Raw genomic sequence first — 19,254 nt, forward strand, 5'->3', positions numbered from 1 at the left:
AGTTGAGAACAAGTCCTTTATTTAACCAGGTAGGCCAGTTGAGAACAAGTCCTTTATTTAACCAGGTAGGCTAGTTGAGAACAAGTCCTTTATTTAACCAGGTAGGCTAGTTGAGAACAAGTCCTTTATTTAACCAGGTAGGCTAGTTGAGAACAAGTCCTTTATTTAACCAGGTAGGCCAGTTGAGAACAAGTCCTTTATTTAACCAGGTAGGCCAGTTGAGAACAAGTCCTTTATTTAACCAGGTGGCCAGTTGAGAACAAGTCCTTTATTTAACCAGGTAGGCCAGTTGAGAACAAGTCCTTTATTTAACCAGGTGGCCAGTTGAGAACAAGTCCTTTATTTAACCAGGTAGGCCAGTTGAGAACAAGTCCTTTATTTAACCAGGTAGGCCAGTTGAGAACAAGTCCTTTATTTAACCAGGTAGGCTAGTTGAGAACAAGTTCTCATTTACAACTGCGACCTGGCCAAGATAAAGCAAAGCAGTGCGACACAAACAACAACACAGAGTTACACATGGAATAAACAAGCGTACATTAAATAATACAATAGAAAAAAGAAAGTCTATATACAGTGTGTGCAACTGGCGTGAGGAGGTAAGGCAATAAATAGGTCATGGTAGCGAAGTAATTACAATTTAGCAGATTAACACTGGAGTGATAGATGAGCAGACGATGATGTGCAAGTAGAAATACTGGTGTGCAAAAGAGCAGAAAGTAAATAAAAACAGTATGGGGATGAGGTAGGTAGGTTGGGTGGGTTATTTAGAGATGGACTATGTACAGCTGCAACGATCGGTTAGCTGCTCTGACAGCTGGTGCTTAAGCTAGTGAGGGAGATATGTGTCTCCAGCTTCAGTGATTTTTGCAGTTTGTTCCAGTCATTGGCAGCAGAGAACTGGAAGGAAAGGCGGCCAAATGAGGAATTGGCTTTGGGGGTGACCAGAGAGATATACCTGCTGGAGCGCGTGCTACGAGTGGGTGCTGCTATGGTGACCAGTGAGCTGAGATAAGGCGGGGCTTTACCTAGCAGGGTCTTGTAGATAACCTGTAGCCAGTGAGTTTGGCGACGAGTATGAAGCGAGGGCCAGCCAACGAGAGCATACAGGTCTCAGTGGTGGGTAGTACAGTGAGGGTAAAAAGTATTTGATCCCCTGCTGATTTTGTATGTTTGCCCACTGACAAAGAAATGATCAGTCTATAATTTTAATGGTAGGTTTATTTGAACAGTGAGAGACAGAATAACAACAAAAAAATCCAGAAAAACGCATGTCAAAAATGTTATAAATTGATTTGCATTTTAATGAGGGAAATAAGTATTTGACCCCTCTGCAAAACATGACTTAGTACTTGGTGGCAAAACCCTTGTTGGCAATCACAGAGGTCAGACGTTTCTTGTAGTTGGCCACCAGGTTTGCACACATCTCAGGAGGGATTTTGTCCCACTCCTCTTTGCAGATCTTCTCCAAGTCATTAAGGTTGAGGCTGACGTTTGGCAACTCGAACCTTCAGCTCCCTCCACAGATTTTCTATGGGATTAAGGTCTGGAGACTGGCTAGGCCACTCCAGGACCTTAATGTGCTTCTTCTTGAGCCACTCCTTTGTTGCCTTGCCCGTGTGTTTTGGGTCATTGTCATGCTGGAATACCCATCCACGACCCATTTTCAATGCTCTGGCTGAGGGAAGGAGGTTCTCACCCAAGCTCATGCTGTTCTCTAGGTCATGAAATGTTTACCCTGAGGATCTGCATATATGCGCTATAAATGGAGCCCAAATTGAGCTTGTTTCTCAATATAAATACCTGGGTGTCTGGATTGATGACAAGTTGTCCTTCGCAACGCATATAAAAAATCTGACTAAGAAGCTAAAATCCAAGAAATCAAAATATATCATGCCTTTGTATTAAAAATAGGAGAAAGATTGTTCAAACAACGCTTCTCCCTGTATTTGATTTTGGTAATATTGTTACCGTACACATTTACATTTACGTCATTTAGCAGACGCTCTTATCCAGAGCGACTTACAAATTGGTGCATTCACCTTATGATATCCAGTGGAACAACCACTTTACAATAGTGCATCTATATATTTTTTGGGGGGGGAGGGTGGGGGGAGGGGTTAGAAGGATTACTTCATCCTATCCCAGGTATTTTTTAAAGAGGTGGGGTTTCAGGTGTCTCCGGAAGGTGGTGATTGACTCCGCTGTCCTGGCGTCATGAGGGAGCTTGTTCCACCATTGGGGTGCCAGAGCAGCGAACAGCTTTAAAATCCATTGGACGCTGTCTACCATTCCGGAATACGTTTATTATCACAGAGGACAATTTTAGGACTCATCATTATAGTCTGTATATAAATGTGGGATGGACCTTTCTGTCTGGAAGAAGAGAGCTGCATTCTCTTTGATTTATTTACAAAGCAATCTGACAGAACCTCCCTTCATATATAACATCATTAACTAAGATAAGAATCATAAGTTACCAAACCCGTTCACAGGAATGAATAGCACTAGAGATCCCTCCAGTCTCCACAGATTTGAGAAGATCAGAATTTAGTTTTTTTTTGCCCCTAATTTGTTTAACAATATGCAGAATTCACTGCAGTTAGACGTACTGGTGCCACTCAGGCAGTTTACATTATGGACTGAGGTCCTCTATGTAGTTGAATGTGATTGGTTTTTATTTAAATGTTTATTTTTGTTTATTGTGCTGAATTATATTGTTTTATACACATATGTATGTTTTTAATATCCTGTTTTTATTGTAACGTGTACAGGGCTTTTTTGTAAAAGAGATGTTTAATCTCAATGTGACTCCCTGTTTAAATAGGTTAAATAACATAAATAAAGATGCAGTTTGGAGTATCACTTCTTCATACTATGTAAGGTATTCTCTGTGAATCTGGTGATGTTTTTCTCCCCTGTTCAGAGAAATTAGTCATTGAACTTTGCTTGCATTATTTACCATAAAGTAGAGTGATAGTACCAGGTTTTGACCACTAGATGCCGCTGTTCCTGCTCTATCGCCACCATGATTTTATCAACTTTGCTGGTCTCTTTTTGTTTATTAAATAGATCACAACATTTCCTTTGCAACTTTGGGCAGAAAACCAATAGATTTGGCTCGTTATTAAAATAAATTGTGTGGTCATCCTCACAATTAAAGTCAGTCCTCCATGAAACCAATTCAGTTATTTTACGCTTAATCTGTGTCACAGAAAATGGTCCCTTTTGTGTGTGTGTATTCCCATAGACTTCTAGTTATTGAGCCAACAACTATCCATTTAAAGCTATAATCCTTAATTTAAACAATAACAATGAGGGATGGGCCTAGAGAAATGTAACCGCTCTCAAATTCAAAGACAGAGACTGACCACCCACGATATCAAAATTATAGTTTTAACCATGTTTTAATGTATACAGTACTTGTTTACATTGTTTATAAACATTGGAGTAAAACAAGCATGAACTTTATTGAAATACATTTACGTCATTTAGCAGATGCTCTTATCCAGAGCAACTTACAGTAGTGAATGCATACATTCCATACATTTCATTTCATGCATTTTTTTGTTTTGTTGTACTGGCCCCCCATGGGAATTGAACCCACAACCCTGGCGTTGCACACCATGCTCTACCAACTGAGCCACAGGGAAGGCAGATATGCTGCTAAGTTATAGGCCATTGGAGAGTCCTCAGAGGAGGAAGGAGAGGACCATCTTCCTCAGTGAATTTCATAAAAAATAAAAATAGGGAAACATTAAAAAGTTATCCTTGTTAGATAAAACTATACTAAATATATTCACGTCACCAAATAATTGATTAAAACACACTGTTTTGCAATGAAGGTCTACAGTAGCCTCAACAGCACTCTGTAGGGTAGCACCATGGTGTAGCCGGAGGACAACTAGCTTCCATCCTCCTCTGGGTACATTGACTTCAATACAAAACCTAGGAGGCTCATGGTTCTCACCCACTTCCATAGACTTACACAGTAATTATGACAACTTCCGGAGGATGTCCTCCAACCTATCAGAGCTCTTGCAGCATGAACTGACATGTTGCAGTCAAAGGATCAGAGAATTAATATAGTACTGAAAACTTAAGCTACAGCTAGCTAGCGCTGCAGTGCATCATATGTGGTGAGTAGTTGACTCAAAGAGAGAGAAAGACAATAGTTGAACAGTTTTGAACAAATACATTTCTTCAAAAATGAAGGGAGAGAGAGAGAGAGAGAGAGGAGAGAGAGAGAGAGAGAGAGAGAGAGAGAGAGAGAGAGAGAGAGAGAGAGAGAGAGAGAGAGAGAGAGAGAGAGAGAGAGAGAGAGAGAGAGAGAGAGAGAGAGAGAGAGAGAGAGAGAGAGAGAGAGAGAGAGAGAGAGAGAGAGAGAGAGAGAGGAGAGAGAGAGAGAGATAGATGCAATCAAACACCTGGCTCAAACAGAGATGGATGCTATGTTACCTAGCTGACTATGGCTATCCAACACTGGAACTCTTCCAAGTCAAGGTAATCTTTTGGTTTTATAAATGTATTGCCACATAGTAGCTATGTTGACTATGACATTAGCTAATATGGTGACAACGATATAGTTTGTGGTTACGTGTTATGATCTGAAGGTTTGGCTTGGAAAGGTTTTTTCGCCTGGCCACAGACAGCTGATGTGTTGTGCACTGAAGTCCACAAGCAAAGAGAAAAGGTGAGAGGAGGAGAGAGCGCATAGATGCCAGAAGGAATACAACGTGGCTGCTATGAAAGTGAACTGTGTTTACATGTGATCAGGGGTGTATTCATTCCGCCGATTCTGTTGAAAAATGTTTCTTAAATGTTTCTTAAACAGAAGCAAACGGAACAAAATAAGGATTAACATACCTGAATTTGTCCAATAAAAACTCTCAAATCAAATCAAATGTTATTTGTCACATACATATGGTTAGCAGATGTTAATGCGAGTGTAGCGAAATGCTTGTGTTTCTAGTTCTGACCATGCAGTAATATCTAACAAGTAATCTAACCTAACAATTTCACAACAACTACCTTATACACACAAATGTAAAGGAATGATTAAGATTATATGTACATATAAATATATGAATGAGTGATGGCCGAACGGCATAGGCAATATGCAGTAGATGGTATAAAGTACAATATATATATACATATGAGATGAGTAATGTAGGGTATGTAAACATTATATAAAGTGGCATTGTTTAAAGTGGCTAGTGATACATTTATTACATACATTTTTCCATTAATAAAGTGGCTAGAGTTGAGTCAGTATGTTGGCAGCAGCCACTCAATGTTAGTGATGGCTGTTTAACAGTCTGATGGCCTTGAGATAGAAGCTGTTTTTCAGTCTCTCGGTCCCAGCTTTGATGCACCTGTACTGACCTCGCCTTCTGGATGATAGCGGGGTGAACAGACAGTGGCTCGGGTGGTTGTTGTCCTTGATGATCTTTTTGGCCTTCCTGTGACATCGGGTGGTGTAGGTGTCCTGGAGGGCAGGTAGTTTGCCCCCAGTGACGCGTTGTGCAGACCTCGGTTGTGGGCGGATCAGTTGCCGTACCAGGCGGTGATACAGCCCGACAGGATGCTCTCGATTGTGCATCTGTAAATGTTTGTGAGTGTTTTTGGTGACAAGCCGAATTTCTTCAGCCTCCTGAGGTTGAAGAGGAGCTGCTGTGCCTTCTTCACCACTCTGTCTGTGTGGATGGATCATTTCAGTTTGTCCGTGATGTGTACGCCGAGGAACTTGAAACTTTCCACCTTCTCCACTACTGTCCCATCGATGTGGATAGGGGGCTGTTCCCTCTGCTGTTTCCTGAAGTCCACAATCATCTCCTTTTGTTTTGTTTGACATTGTGTGTGAGGTTATTTTCCTGACACCACACTCCGAGGGCCCTCACCTTCTCCCTGTAGGCCGTCTCATCGTTGTTGGTAATCAAGCCTACCACTGTAGTATCGTCTGCAAACTTGATGATTGAGTTGGAGGCATGCATGGCCATGCAGTCATGGGTGAACAGAGAGTACAGGAGAGGGCTGAGAACGCACCCTTGTGGGGCCCCAGTGTTGAGGATCAGCGGGGTGGAGATGTTGTTACCTACCCTCACCACATGGGGGCGGCCCGTCAGAAAGTCCAGGACCCAGCTGCACAGGGCGGGGTCGAGACCCAAGGTCTCAAGCTTAATGACGAGTTTGGAGGGTACTATGGTCTTAAATGCTAAGCTGTAGTCAATGAACAGCATTCTTACATTGGTATTCCTCTTGTCCAGATGGGATAGGGCAATGTGATTGCGATTGTGTCATCTGTGGACCTATTGGGGCGGTAAGCAAATTGGAGTGGGTCTAGGGTGTCAGGTAGGGTGGAGGTGATATGGTCCTTGACTAGTCTCTCAATGCACTTCATGATGACGGAAGTGAGTGCTACAGGGCGGTAGTCAGTTAGCTCAGTTACCTTTGCTTTCTTGGGAACAGGAACAATGGTGGCCCTCTTGAAGCATGTGGGAACAGCAGACTGGGACAAGGTTTGATTGAATATGTCCGTAAACACACCAGCCAGCTGGTCTGCACATGCTCTGAGGACGTGGCTGGGGATGCCGTCTGGGCCTGCAGCCTATCGAGGGTTAACACGTTTAAATGTTTTACTCACGTTGGCTGCAGTGAAGGAGAGCCCGCAGGTTTTGGTAGCGGGCCGTGTCAGTGACACTGTACTGTCCTCAAAGAAGTTGTTTAGTCTGTCTGGGAGCAAGAAATCCTGGTCCGTGACAGGGCTGGTTTTCCTTTTGTAGACCCTGCCACATACGTCTCGTGTCTGAGCCGTTGAATTGCGACTCTACTTTGTCTCTATAGTGACGCTTAGCTTGTTTGATTGCCCTGCGGAGGGAATAACTACACCGTTTTTCGCGCTTTCAGTTTTGCGCGAATGCTGCCATCAATCCATGGTTTCTGGTTGGGGAATGTTTTAATAGTCGCTGTTGGTACAACATCACTGATGCACTTGCTAATAAACTCGCTCACCGAATCAGCGTATACATCAATGTTGTTGTTCGACGGTATTTGGAACATATCCCTGTCCAAGTGATCGAAGCAATCTTGAAGCGTGGAATCCGATTGGCCGGACCAGCGTTGAACAGACCTGAGCATGGGCGCTTCCTGTTTTAGTTTCTGTCTATAGGCTGGGAGCAACAAAATGGAGTCGTGGTCAGCTTTTCCGAAAGGAGGGCAGGGGAGGGCTTTATATGCGTCGCGGAAGTTAGAATAACAATGGTCCAGGGTTTTGCCAGCCCGGGTCGCGCAATCAATATGCTGGTAAAATTTAGGGAGCCTTGTTTTCAGATTAGCCTTGTTAAAATCCCCAGCTACAATACATCCAGCCTCACAATATGTAGTTTCCAGTTTACATAGAGTCAAATTAAGTTATTTCAGGGCCGTCGATGTGTCTGCTTGGGGGGGGAATATATATACGACTGTGATTATGATCGAAGAGAATTCTCTTGGTAGATAATGCTGTCGGCATTTGATTGTAAGGAATTCTAAGTCAGGTGAACAGAAGGACTTGAGTTCCTGTATGTTGTTATGATCACACCACGTCTCGTTAACCATAAGGCATACACCCCCGCCCTTCTTCTTACCAAAGAGATGCTTGTTTCTGTCGGTGCGATGCATGAAGAAACCAGGTGGCTGTACCGACTCCGATAGCGTGTCTCGAGTGAGCCATGTTTCTGTGAAACAAAGAACGTTACATATAATCTCTGATGTCTCTCTGGAAGGCAACCCTTGCTCGGGTTTCGTCTACCTTGTTGTCAAGAGACTGGACATTGGAGAGTAGCAAACTCGGGAGCGGTGCACGATGTGCCCGTCTACGGAGCCTGACCAGAAGACCGCTCCGTCTGCCCCTTCTGTCTCGTCCTGACCAGTAAAAGGGGTTATTTGTCATTGTAGTTTGGTCAGGGCATGGCAGGGGGTGTTTGTTTTGTGTGTTTCGGTGTTTTTGGGTTTAGGTTCTGTTTTTGGGTTTAGGTTCTATGTTGGGTTTTTGGCAATGACCTCCAATTAGAGGCAGCTGGTTGTCTTTGTCTCTAATTGGAGGCCATATTTAGTTGTGTTTGTTTCACTTGTGTTTTGTGGGTGGTTATTTCCTGTATAGCCTGTGTTGCCTTACGGAACTGTTTCGTCGTTATGTTTATTTTGTTTAAGTGTTATCTTTAAATAAATTAAGAAGATGAGCACTATACCCGCTTCGCCTTGGTCCAATCCTTACGACGCCTATGACAGCGGCGCTGTTGTTTTGGGTCACCGGCTGGGATCTGATCCATTGTACTGGGTGATGGACCAAACAGAAGATACGCTTCGGGAAAGTCTTATTTCTGGTCATAATGTTGGTGAGTTGACGTTGCTCTTATATCCAATAGTTCCTCTCGATTGTATGTAATAAAACCTAAGATTTCCTGAGGTAACAATCTAAGAAATAATACATAAAAAAAACAAATACTGCATAGTTTCCTAGGAACGCGAAGCGAGGCGGCCATCTCTGTCGGCGCCGGAAGAAAACTCTGTGAGACTAATGATTCCATCCTTAGATCAAGAAGGTGAGAGGAGGAGAGTACGTAGATGCGAGAAGGAATTATTCAACGAGCAAAGTGATCATGCTGTTTGTATGTGGCTGCTTTGAAAGTGAACTGGGTTTGTGGGTGATCAGGGGTGTATTCATTCTGCCGATTCTGCTGAAACCTTTTCATAAACGGAAGCAAACGGAACAAAATGGGGATAAACATACCAGAATTTATTAAATAGAAACTCACATACATCCTTAGATCCGCTAGATGCAGGCAAGGTCGTTCAAGGCGGTATTGAATGTGTGTCAATATCTGTCACCTTGATTACTCAAATGTCTCTCGACCTGTGTGCACCTACATTGTAAACCGTCATTCATAGTCTAGGTTGTATCAACCTCATGATGGGTACAGGGAACATTCTAGAATCAGGTAGTAGCCTAAACCTATTGATGTTACATTGAACTGGGTGATTGGAATATGAATGACAGTCATCCAATATACTGTAGTAGAAATAAAGCCCATGCTCATAAATAAAAATGTATCGTCCTCCCTCATCTTAAAACGTCACCGAACGTCACTGTTATAGGCTTATCTGAGTCATGCAGTTAATGGGATATTGGGAAAGCCCTGGATGGAATGAAAGGGTGTGTCTGAGCACCATATGGGCCCTATAGCCTATAATTACAAGTCAGGCTGCTGACTTTAGGGGGTCAGTGGCTGAGTGACATTTACTTCAGCTTTACATCTCATCTGGTATTCATTCCGCCCAGTGGCAGAACTTGTAGACATACTCTAACAGCTGCACTTCAGTGGTCAGTGTCTATGTGGGGATATTTATTTGCACTGCAATGTCCATGGGTGTGGTGCTGAATCTGAATAGTAGCCTAGACTAAACAAATAAATAAATACAAACGAAACCTAAATAAACAATACAAACGAAACCTGTATGACCATGTCCTGGATAGAAATCTGCCTCTATCACAGTAGCTTGACCATCAGCCTGATAGTAACACTGGGGTTAACAACTGCCTTCTAATTCGGGGGGGGGGGGGGGGGGGGGGCGAGTTTGGGAAACCCTGCCCTAAGTGACTGTTCGGGATGACATCATGATCCCATGGGACCACGGAGCGCGCACCGCAAATCTACACTGCCTCTGCGCACATATGAGCGCATATATCTGACTTTTAAAAAAATATATATTTATAGGGAACAGGTTGCTGAACACACAAACGCGAGGCATAGCTTGTTATCAGCATTCATTATCTGGTTGCTGCATTTCTTCTTTTGAGGTAGGCTACAGGCTACAGAAGAAGCGAGATGCGCCCGCATCAGGCTTTTTTTTGTCGAGAGAAATCCGTGGTAGAGATTCTAGAATCATGATTATATGAGGAAAAGGAGAGTCGGATGCACGCACGACCGATTCCACCGTCACCAGAAGACTGGAAAATAAAAAGATACACAAGGCTGTAACGTGCGAGCGAGGTGTCACAGGCGGGCACCAGTGTTGCCTAGCGCCAGACTACTTTGCGCCACAAGTAGAAAACAAGGGGATGCACGAAAACAGTGAAGACAACCGGTGTACGATACAGGACTGAATCTATATATTTCCCTTAGAATAACCAGACAGACCGTTGTGTCGACTTGGCTATCATTTGAGTGTAAAAGCGCGTCGAATAAGTAGTCTAATTTATTATCGAGAAGATGAGTGTAAACCAGACTGTGTATGATGGCATCTCTAGAGTGGATGGTGTCACGGTAACGGGTGGCCTCAACATCAGTGGTACCCCGAAGCTGCAACAGTGTGCTCAGCCTCCCGGTAACCGACCCAGGGATGCCCGATACCAGCAGCACGGCGGTAGGCAGCACCAGCACGCCAGCTCCGCTGTCAAACCGCCTAATTCTGAACGGTCCGAACCCGCGGACGTTGTGAAGCGCGCCATTGACTTCAAGACTCAAGGCACACAGTGTTACAAGGATAAGAAGTACCGGGAGGCGATTGGCAAGTACCACCGTGCTTTATTAGAGATGAAAGGGTTGTGCCGGGTACTGGGAGACCCTGATGCCAGCTCTAAGTCTCCTTCCTCAGTGCTACCTACTATGACCAAATCGGACAGCCTGACGGACGAGCAGAAAGGTGCCATGGAGAACGCCGAGCTGGAGTGTTACAACAGTCTGGCAGGTATGTGATCATCGTTACGTAATTGTTCTATTGTCTTATATAAGGACGTGCATGGGGTTCGATGTCGCCCCACATATTACAGACTGCAGATCTAATGGTTTATTACGGCTTTATATAATCATCATCATCATCATCATCACCATCTTCATCATCATTATAACCACCATCATTATGTCCATTGTCCACCTCGCCATGATTAATTGTAAAGACTATTCTAACGTTTTAAACGTGGTTGAAAAATAATCTCTGAATATGCACCTGATTGTCACCTGCCAGCATTTCCAAATGCCTCTGCTTAGAATTGTATTAAACATGCTGTCAAGTTTAGGCATGAAAATGGACGGATTTACATTTACTTTTATACTGTCTGTAGCCATTCACATCTAATTCCTGTTTCGCTAAATTCAAATGATTTAAAACAAATAATACTGTAGTGGTGGGTGGGTGAAATCACCGGGGAAGTCAAGCCCGGGTAAAAAATGACATATTACAACCTATATGTTGTGATAATTGCGTTGTTTGCTCTATAACCTGTTAGTTCATATGCCTTGCCACTGTGATAAACAAAGTATTCAGACCCTTTGACTTTTTCCACATTTTGTTACCTTATAGCCTTATTCTAAAATTGATTACATTGTTTTTTTCCATCATCAATCTACACACACTACCCATAATCACAAAAAGGAAACATGTTTTTAGATTTTTTTTGCTAAAAAACAAACAAAAAAACAGTGCCCTCTAGAGCAGGTTTTCATCAAGGATCTCTCTGTACTTTGCTCCATTAATCTTTTCCTCGATCCTGACTAGTCTCCCAGTCCCTGCCGCTGAAAAACATCCCAACAGCATGATGCTGCCACCACCATGCTTCACCGTAGGGATGGTGCCAGGTTTCCTCCAGACATGACGGCTGGCATTCAGGCCAAAGAGTTCAATCTTGGTTTCATCAGACCAGAGAATCTTGTTTCTCATGGTCTGAGAGTCCTTTAGGTGCCTTTTGGCAAACTCCAAGTGAGCTATCATGTGCCTTTTACTGAGGAGTGGCTTCCGTCTGGCCACATAAAGGCCTAATTGGTGGAGTGCTGCAGAGATGGCTGTCCTTCTGGAAGGTTCTCCCATCTCCACCGAGGAATTCTAGAGCTCTGTCAGAGTAACCATCGGGTTCTTGGTCACCTCCCTGACCAAGGCCCTTCTCCCCCGATTGCTCAGTTTAGCCGGGCGGCCAGCTCTAGGAAGTCTTGGTGGTTCCAAACTTCTTCCATTTAAGAATGATGGAGGCCACTGTGTTCTTGGGGACCTTCAATGCTGCAGAAATGTGTTGGTACCCTTCCCCAGATCTGTGCCTTGACACAATCCTGTCACGGAGCTCTACGGACAATTCCTTCGACCTCATGACTTTGTTTTTGCTCTGACATGCACTGTCATCTGTGAGACCTTATATAGACAGGTGTGTGCCTTTCCAAATCATGTCCAATCAATTTAATTTACCACAGGTGAACTCCAATCAAGTTGTAGAAACATCTCAAGGATGATCAATGGAAACAGGATGCACCTGAGCTCAATTTCGAGTCTCATAGCAAATGGTCTGAATACTTATGTATTTGTTATTTGAGTTTTTTTTTATATACATTTGCAAAAATGTCTAAAAAACTGTTTTCGCTTTGTCATTATGGGGTATTGTGTGTAGATTGCTGAGGATTTTTATTTATTTAATACATTTTAGAATAAGGCTGTAACGTAACAAAATGTGGAAAAAATCAAGGGGTCTGAGTACTTTTCCCGAAGGCGCTGTATAGGCCTAAGGTCGAGACAATAAGAAGACACAGTGGCAGAATAAATTCAACCACACTTTATTTTCATCACCAAACCGGAGAGCAACATCTGTCTGGTGAAGTCCACCAAACATATTGGATGTAACAAGCAGTTACATGACCTACAGCATGGTCTAGGAAGTTAATGCTTTCGGAACCACGAAAACAACTATCGATTTAGAACCATGGAGAGTTACAGGAAGTCACGAAGAAAACAGGAACTGCCTCCACTATTCCAGCACCATTTCAACTTCAACATCATCAAATCACCACTGCTTAGTCTAATACAGTGACGACTAAAAGATACCAAAAAAACTATTTAGTCCAATCAACATAAGCTAAATATGTGGCTGTCCATGTTACTCATTTCTGTATGTGTGTGTGTGTATGTGTGTGTTTGTGTGTGTGTATGTGTGTATGTGTGTATGTGTGTGTATGTGTGTGTATGTGTGTGTGTGTATGTGTGTGTGTGTGTGTGTGTGTATGTGTGTGTGTGTGTGTGTGTGTGTGTGTGTGTGTGTGTGTGTGTGTGTGTGTGTGTGTGCAAGTAGAAAACACATGTTGACTCACCCTACTTGTAGAGAAAAGCCAATGCCAGCCTCTTCTTAAATGTTTCCTAAACGGTCTATGACTCTGTCACCAGTACACACTTTTAGTTGTTGTTGTCCTAGGCTACCTGGCAAAAATTGTTTGCACTCTAGCCTAATTTCCTTTCATGGGCAACAATGCGCCAGGCTAGCTCGTTAACGTTAGCTTACTACATCTAGCTACATGCTGAACTTCCATTCTCTCAGGACCAGGGACACAACATATTAATTTATGGTTGAATCAGAATCACCGTTATAATCATTGGCCAGTACAAAGAATTAAGTAAAACCACAAGTCCCTATCTCCATCCATGGCTAATTTAGGAAAGGGACAATTTTAGCTAGCTAGCTATCCACTGGATAGCGATTAAAAAAAATCTGTATATTGCGTTTGGCTTTTGATGTGATGTCATTGGTGTGAAGCCAAATGCACGCTGGCTTCCCTTTGCATTTCAATGCTATGGGCAACAACAGTGTCATACTCTTTATGACCAGACAGCATCAGTTAGATGGCCTACACATACTGAGACAGAGGGGCGCTGTTTCGTTCAGATGCTTTCTCCAGTGATATACATTTAGCCTCTTGCGAAAAGATGGACATTTATGAAACACAGACAGATAAAATACATAATTTTGTATGTTTAAAAAAAAAAGATTGGTCAATTTCTTTTGGGGGGGGGGCTAAGCCGGGGCTTCCCTTGGCATCCATGATTACACGCCACTGTGCCTCTCTCCTCCCAGCATGCCTGTTGCAGATGGAGCTGGTCAACTATGAGCGTGTGAAGGAGTATTGTCTGAAGGTGCTGCGTAAGGAAGGGGACCACTTCAAGGCTCTGTATCGCTCTGGGGTGGCCTACTATCACCTAGGAGACTTCCACAAGGCCCTTCACTACCTCAAGGAGTCCCACAAACAGCAGCCAGCAGGTAAGGGTTATGCTGGCTAGTCTGCTAACCCTATGCACATTTCACAAATTATTCAATTTGATACACCATTTTGAAAAAATTGATTTGTTTCTTTGGAATCGAGAAAATAATAGCGTATTTATTTTCCAGAGGTACAGTTGAGATAGGTACATTCTGTTGAGGCAATCAATAATTAAAATGGAATTGAGCATGGCATTCATTTGACAGTGACTTCAAGTTTAACTGGATGTCAGTAAAGCAATTGGATGGAACACTGCCATTTTGGCTAACCCTCAACCAAATTGATAGATTTAAAACCTAGAACTCAACTGGCAAGAGTTGACCCTAACAACCCAGGGGTTTTAATCAACATTTACAAATCAGTTGATCTAATGTTTATTTTCCTAAAGCATCCTTTTTTCCCCTGTCTTTATATTCCAGACACCAACGTTCTCCGTTACATCCAGCTGACTGAGATGAAGATCCGTCGTTCTGCCCAGAAGGAGAAGAAAGAGTCCACATAAACAACCAACTCCCTGTCTTAATTGATAACTAAGGCTTTGCCCGAAATGGCACCCTATTCCCTATGCAGTGCACTCCATGGCCCTTATGGGCCTTTTGACCATGGAGTGCACTTGCATAGGGAATATGGTGCCATTTAGGATGCCACCCCACCTAACTTTTCACTCAACGTCAAATTTGTACTTTTCTTCATGTGCTATTCAGACCACGATACAGGGTCTCTGTGTTTTAAAGGATTCTGTATAGATATGCTTTAGCCTTGCACAGCCACTTTATCCTTCTTCTTCTTCTTGCCAATTATGTGATTCATACCAACGTGTACTTTAGTACTTATGAGTATATGTCAACTATTTTATACAGATATCCAGTGCCAGTCAAAAGTTTGGACACACCTACTCATTCAAGGGTTTTTCTTTATTTTTTACTATTTTCTACCTTGTAGAATAATACTGAAGACATCAAAACTATGAAATAACACATATTGAATCATGTACTAATCAAAAAAGTGTTAAGCAAATCAAAATATATTTTATATTCATTAAAGAAGCTTGCCTTGATGATGCACACTCTTGGCATTCTCTCAACCAGCTTCGCCTGGAATGCTTTTTCAACAGTCTTGAAGGAGTTCCCACATATGCTGAGAACTTGTTGGCTGCTTTTCCTTCGCTCTGCGGTCCAACTCATCCCAAACCATCTTATTTGGGTTGAGGTCTGGTGATTGTGGAGTCCAGGTCATCTGATGCAGCACTCCATCACTCTCCTTCTTGGTCAAATAGCCTTTACACAGCCTGAAGGTGTGTTTGAGTCATTGTCCTGTTGAAAAACAAATGATAGTCCCACTAAGCGCAAACCAGATGAGATGGCGTATCGCTGCAGAATGCTGTGGTAGCCATGTTGGTTAAGTGTGCCTTGAATTCTAAATAAATCACAGACAGTGTCACCAGCAAAGCACCGTCACACCTCCTCCTCCTCCTCCATGCTTCACGGTGGGAACCACACATGCAGAGATCATCCGTTCACCTACTCTGCGTCTCACAAAGACACTGGGAAGAGATCCAAAAATCTTAAAAAAGGAGTCATCAGACAAAAGGACAGATTTCCACCGGTCTAATGTCCATTGCTCATGTTTCTTGGCCCAAGCAAGTCTCTTCTTCTTATCGGTGTCCTTTAGTAGTGGTTTCTTTTCAGCAATTTGACCATGAAGGCCTGATTCACACAGTCTCCTCTGATCAGATGATGTTGCAAAGTGTCTGTTACCTGAACTCTGTGAAGCATTTATTTGGGCTGCAATCTAATGAACTTATCCTCTGCAGCAGAGGTAACTCTGGGTATTCCTTTCCTGTGGCGGTTGTCACATGTGCTCCCTCTCCGGCCTCTAGGTCACCAGGCTGCTCGTTATGGCGCACACCTGTTACCATCGTTACACGCAACAGCGCATTGTGACACTCACCTGGACTCAAACACCTCCTTGATTACCTGCCCTATATATGTCACTCCCTTTGGTTTCTTCCCCAGGCGTCATTGTTTCTGTGTCATGTCTGTGCGTTGTTCATGTTTCTTGTTTTGTATTATGTTGTGTTTATTTATTAAAACACTCACTCCCTGAACTTGCTTCCCGACTCTCAGCGCACTCTTTTTACAGCTGTCCTCATGAGAGCCAGTTTCATCATGGCGCTTGATGGTTTTTGCGACTGCACTTGAAGAAACTTTCAAAGTTCTTGAAATTTTCCGGATTGACTGACCTTCATGTTTTAAAATAATGATGTCGCTTGTCTTTGACTTGGTCTTTTACAAAAAGGGTTATCTTCTGTATCCCATCCCTACCTTGTCACAACACAACTGATTGGCTCAAACGCATGAACTTCTTTGGGCTAGGGGGCAGTATTTTGACGTCCGGATGAACAACGTGCCCAAAGTAAACTGCCTGCTACTCAGGCCCAGAAGCTAGGATATGCATATAAATTGGTAGATTCGGATAGAAAACACTCTAAAGTTTCTAAAACTGTTAAAATTATGTCTGTGAGTATAACAGAACTTATTTGGCAGGCGAAACCCCGAGGACAAACCATCCAGGATTTCATTTTTTTTGAGGTGACAGTGTTTTCAATGGGTTTTCTATGTGCATCTAGATTTATAAGGCATTTGCTTGCTGTTCCTATCGCTTCCACTGGATGTCAACAGTCTTTAGAAATTGGTTGATGTTTTTCTTTAGAGAAATGAAGAAGTACGGCAGTTCAGAACGAGGGTCCAGCCTAGTGCACTCTAATGTTTTGATGCGCGCTCCAGGTCACGTGCTTCACGTTGTTTTTATCTGGTATTGAACACCGTTTATCCCATCTTAAATTTTATCGATTATTTACATTAAAAAATACCTAAAGTTGTATTAGGAAAGTTGTTTCAAATATTTGGACAGCGTTTACAGGTAATTTATTACATATTTTGTAGTCATGCTAGGCGAGTTGGAACCGGTGTTTTTCTGAATCAAACGCGCCAAATAAATGGACATTTTGGAGATATAACGACGGAATTAATCGAACAAAAGAACCATTTGTGATGTTTATGGGACATATTGGAGTGCCAACAGAAGATGTTCTTCAAAGGTAAGGCATGAATTAAATCGTTATTTCTGACGTTTGTGTTGCGCCTGGCGGGTTGAAATCTGATTTTCATGTGTTGGTATGCTGGGCGCTGTCCTAAGATAATCGCATGTTTTGCTTTTGCCGTAAAGCCTTTTTGAAATCTGACACGGTGGCTAGATTAACGAGAAGTTAAGCTTTAATTTGGTGTGTTGCACTTGTGAATTTATGAAAGTTAAATATTTGTCATAATTGTTTTGAATTTGGCGCTCTGCCATTTCACCGGATGTTGTCAAATCGATCCCGTTAACGGGAGTTCGAGCCCAAAGAAGTTAAGGAGGAAAGAAATTCCATGAAATCACTTTTAACAAGGCACACCTGTTAATTGAAATGCATTCCAGGTGACTACCTCATGAAGCTGGTTGAGAAAATGCCAAGAGTGTGCAAAGCTGTCATCAAGGCAAAGAGTGGCTACTTTGAAGAATCTCAAATATAAAATGTATTTAAATTTGTTTAACACTTTTTTTGGTTACTACATGACTCCATATGTGTTATTTCATAGTTTTGATGTCTTCACTATTATTCTACAATGTAGAAAATATAACATTTTTTAAGAAAAACCCTTGAATGAGTAAATGTGTCCAAACTTTTGACAGGTATTGTACATACAACTGAAATGGTGCAGCTGCCAGCCTTTTTTGGCGACCATCTTCAAAGTTTATGTGCAGACGTTACAATGTTGCTGAACATGATATATAGTTGGAAATGCACTGCACTGCCAGGTCCAAGGTGTAGATTAGGGCAACAACACATCTGATGGAGTCAAAGTAACAGATTTCACAGGATGAAGCATGTGGCCTGTGACTGGCTGAGTTAGCGTCTGCCTTCCCACCCTCCTACTGACAACATGTGTTTGTGTTCTCCATGGAGTCACTGTTTGACAACCTCACACTTTTAGCCCAGGATTCAATCCAATCGCGCTTTGTCCGCTTATGGACGTTTTTTTTAAAGGCAATGTGTCTGCGTTCACGGAGATCATGTTCACCATAAACGTGGCATATGTCTGCTTAATTGGAAATTATCTTTAAAATGACACATTGTCCAAATCGGTGATCGGATTGAATCCCGGTCTTAGACATTGAAGCCAAAACAACACTTGTGTTTTGTCTTTATAGATTATTGAGATTTGGCAAGATGTGTTGATAACTATAATAATATATATATATAATAGATCTATAAATACTCTATTTAGGTTATAAAGGCACATACACTGAATAAAAATATAAACGCAACATGTAAAGTGTTGGTGTGTTTCATAAGCTGAAATAAAAGATCCCCAAAATTTTACATGCGCACAAAAAGCTTATTTCTCAAAATTTTAGTGCACAAATTTGTTTACAGCCCTGTTAGTGAGCATTTTTCCTTTGCCATGATAATCCATCCACCAAAAGGCCACTCTAAAATGTGCAGTTTTGTCACACAACACAATGCTGCAGATGTCTCAAGTTTTGAGGGAGCGTGCAATTGTCATGCTGACTGCAAGAATGTCCACCCGAGCTGTTGCCAGACAATTGAATGTTAATTTCTCTACCATATGCCGCCTCCAACGTTGTTATAGAGAATTTGGCAGTACGTCCAACCAGCCTCACAACCACAGATAACATTTATGGCGTCGTGTGGGCGAGCGGTTTGCTGAACATTGTGAACAGAGTGCCCCAATGTTGGAGGTGGGGTTATGGTATGGGCAGGCATAAGCTATGGACAACAAACACAATTGTATTTTTTCGCTTTTTTTTAAGGTATCTGTGACCAACAGATACATATGTGTATTCCCAGTCATGTGAAATCCATAGATTAGGGCCTAATGAAGTTATTTCAATTGATTGATTTCCTCATATGAACTGTAACTCAGTGAAATCTTTGAAATTGTTGCATGTTGCGTTTATAATTTTGTTAAGTATATTTGCTAATTACAAGCTCATTGTCATGACACTTTATCAGAAAGTATAAAAAAAATAGTAGCTTACTTTATATAAGAAAATGCTATAAGTATGTTTTAATGATATAATAGCAAAGCTAATTGTATTTTGTTTGTAAATGTAAGCAGGGAAATTCATTCCACAAGAGTATCTT

At 42.2% G+C, this 19,254-nt stretch overlaps 1 protein-coding gene across 1 annotated transcript; it reads left to right on the forward strand.

The window, feature by feature from the left end:
- Positions 1–9,603: 9,603 nt before the first annotated feature.
- Positions 9,604–14,960, forward strand: LOC115162699 (tetratricopeptide repeat protein 9A). Its single transcript, XM_029714174.1, has 3 exons — positions 9,604–10,725; positions 13,862–14,044; positions 14,465–14,960. The coding sequence occupies exons 1-3, from the start codon at positions 10,248–10,250 to the stop codon at positions 14,545–14,547; spliced, it is 744 nt and encodes a 247-aa protein (XP_029570034.1). The 5' UTR covers positions 9,604–10,247; the 3' UTR covers positions 14,548–14,960.
- Positions 14,961–19,254: the final 4,294 nt, after the last annotated feature.

The sequence above is a fragment of the Salmo trutta genome, chromosome 25, assembly GCF_901001165.1.
Source record: "Salmo trutta chromosome 25, fSalTru1.1, whole genome shotgun sequence".
In the NCBI taxonomy this organism is placed as follows: Eukaryota; Metazoa; Chordata; class Actinopteri; order Salmoniformes; family Salmonidae; genus Salmo; species Salmo trutta.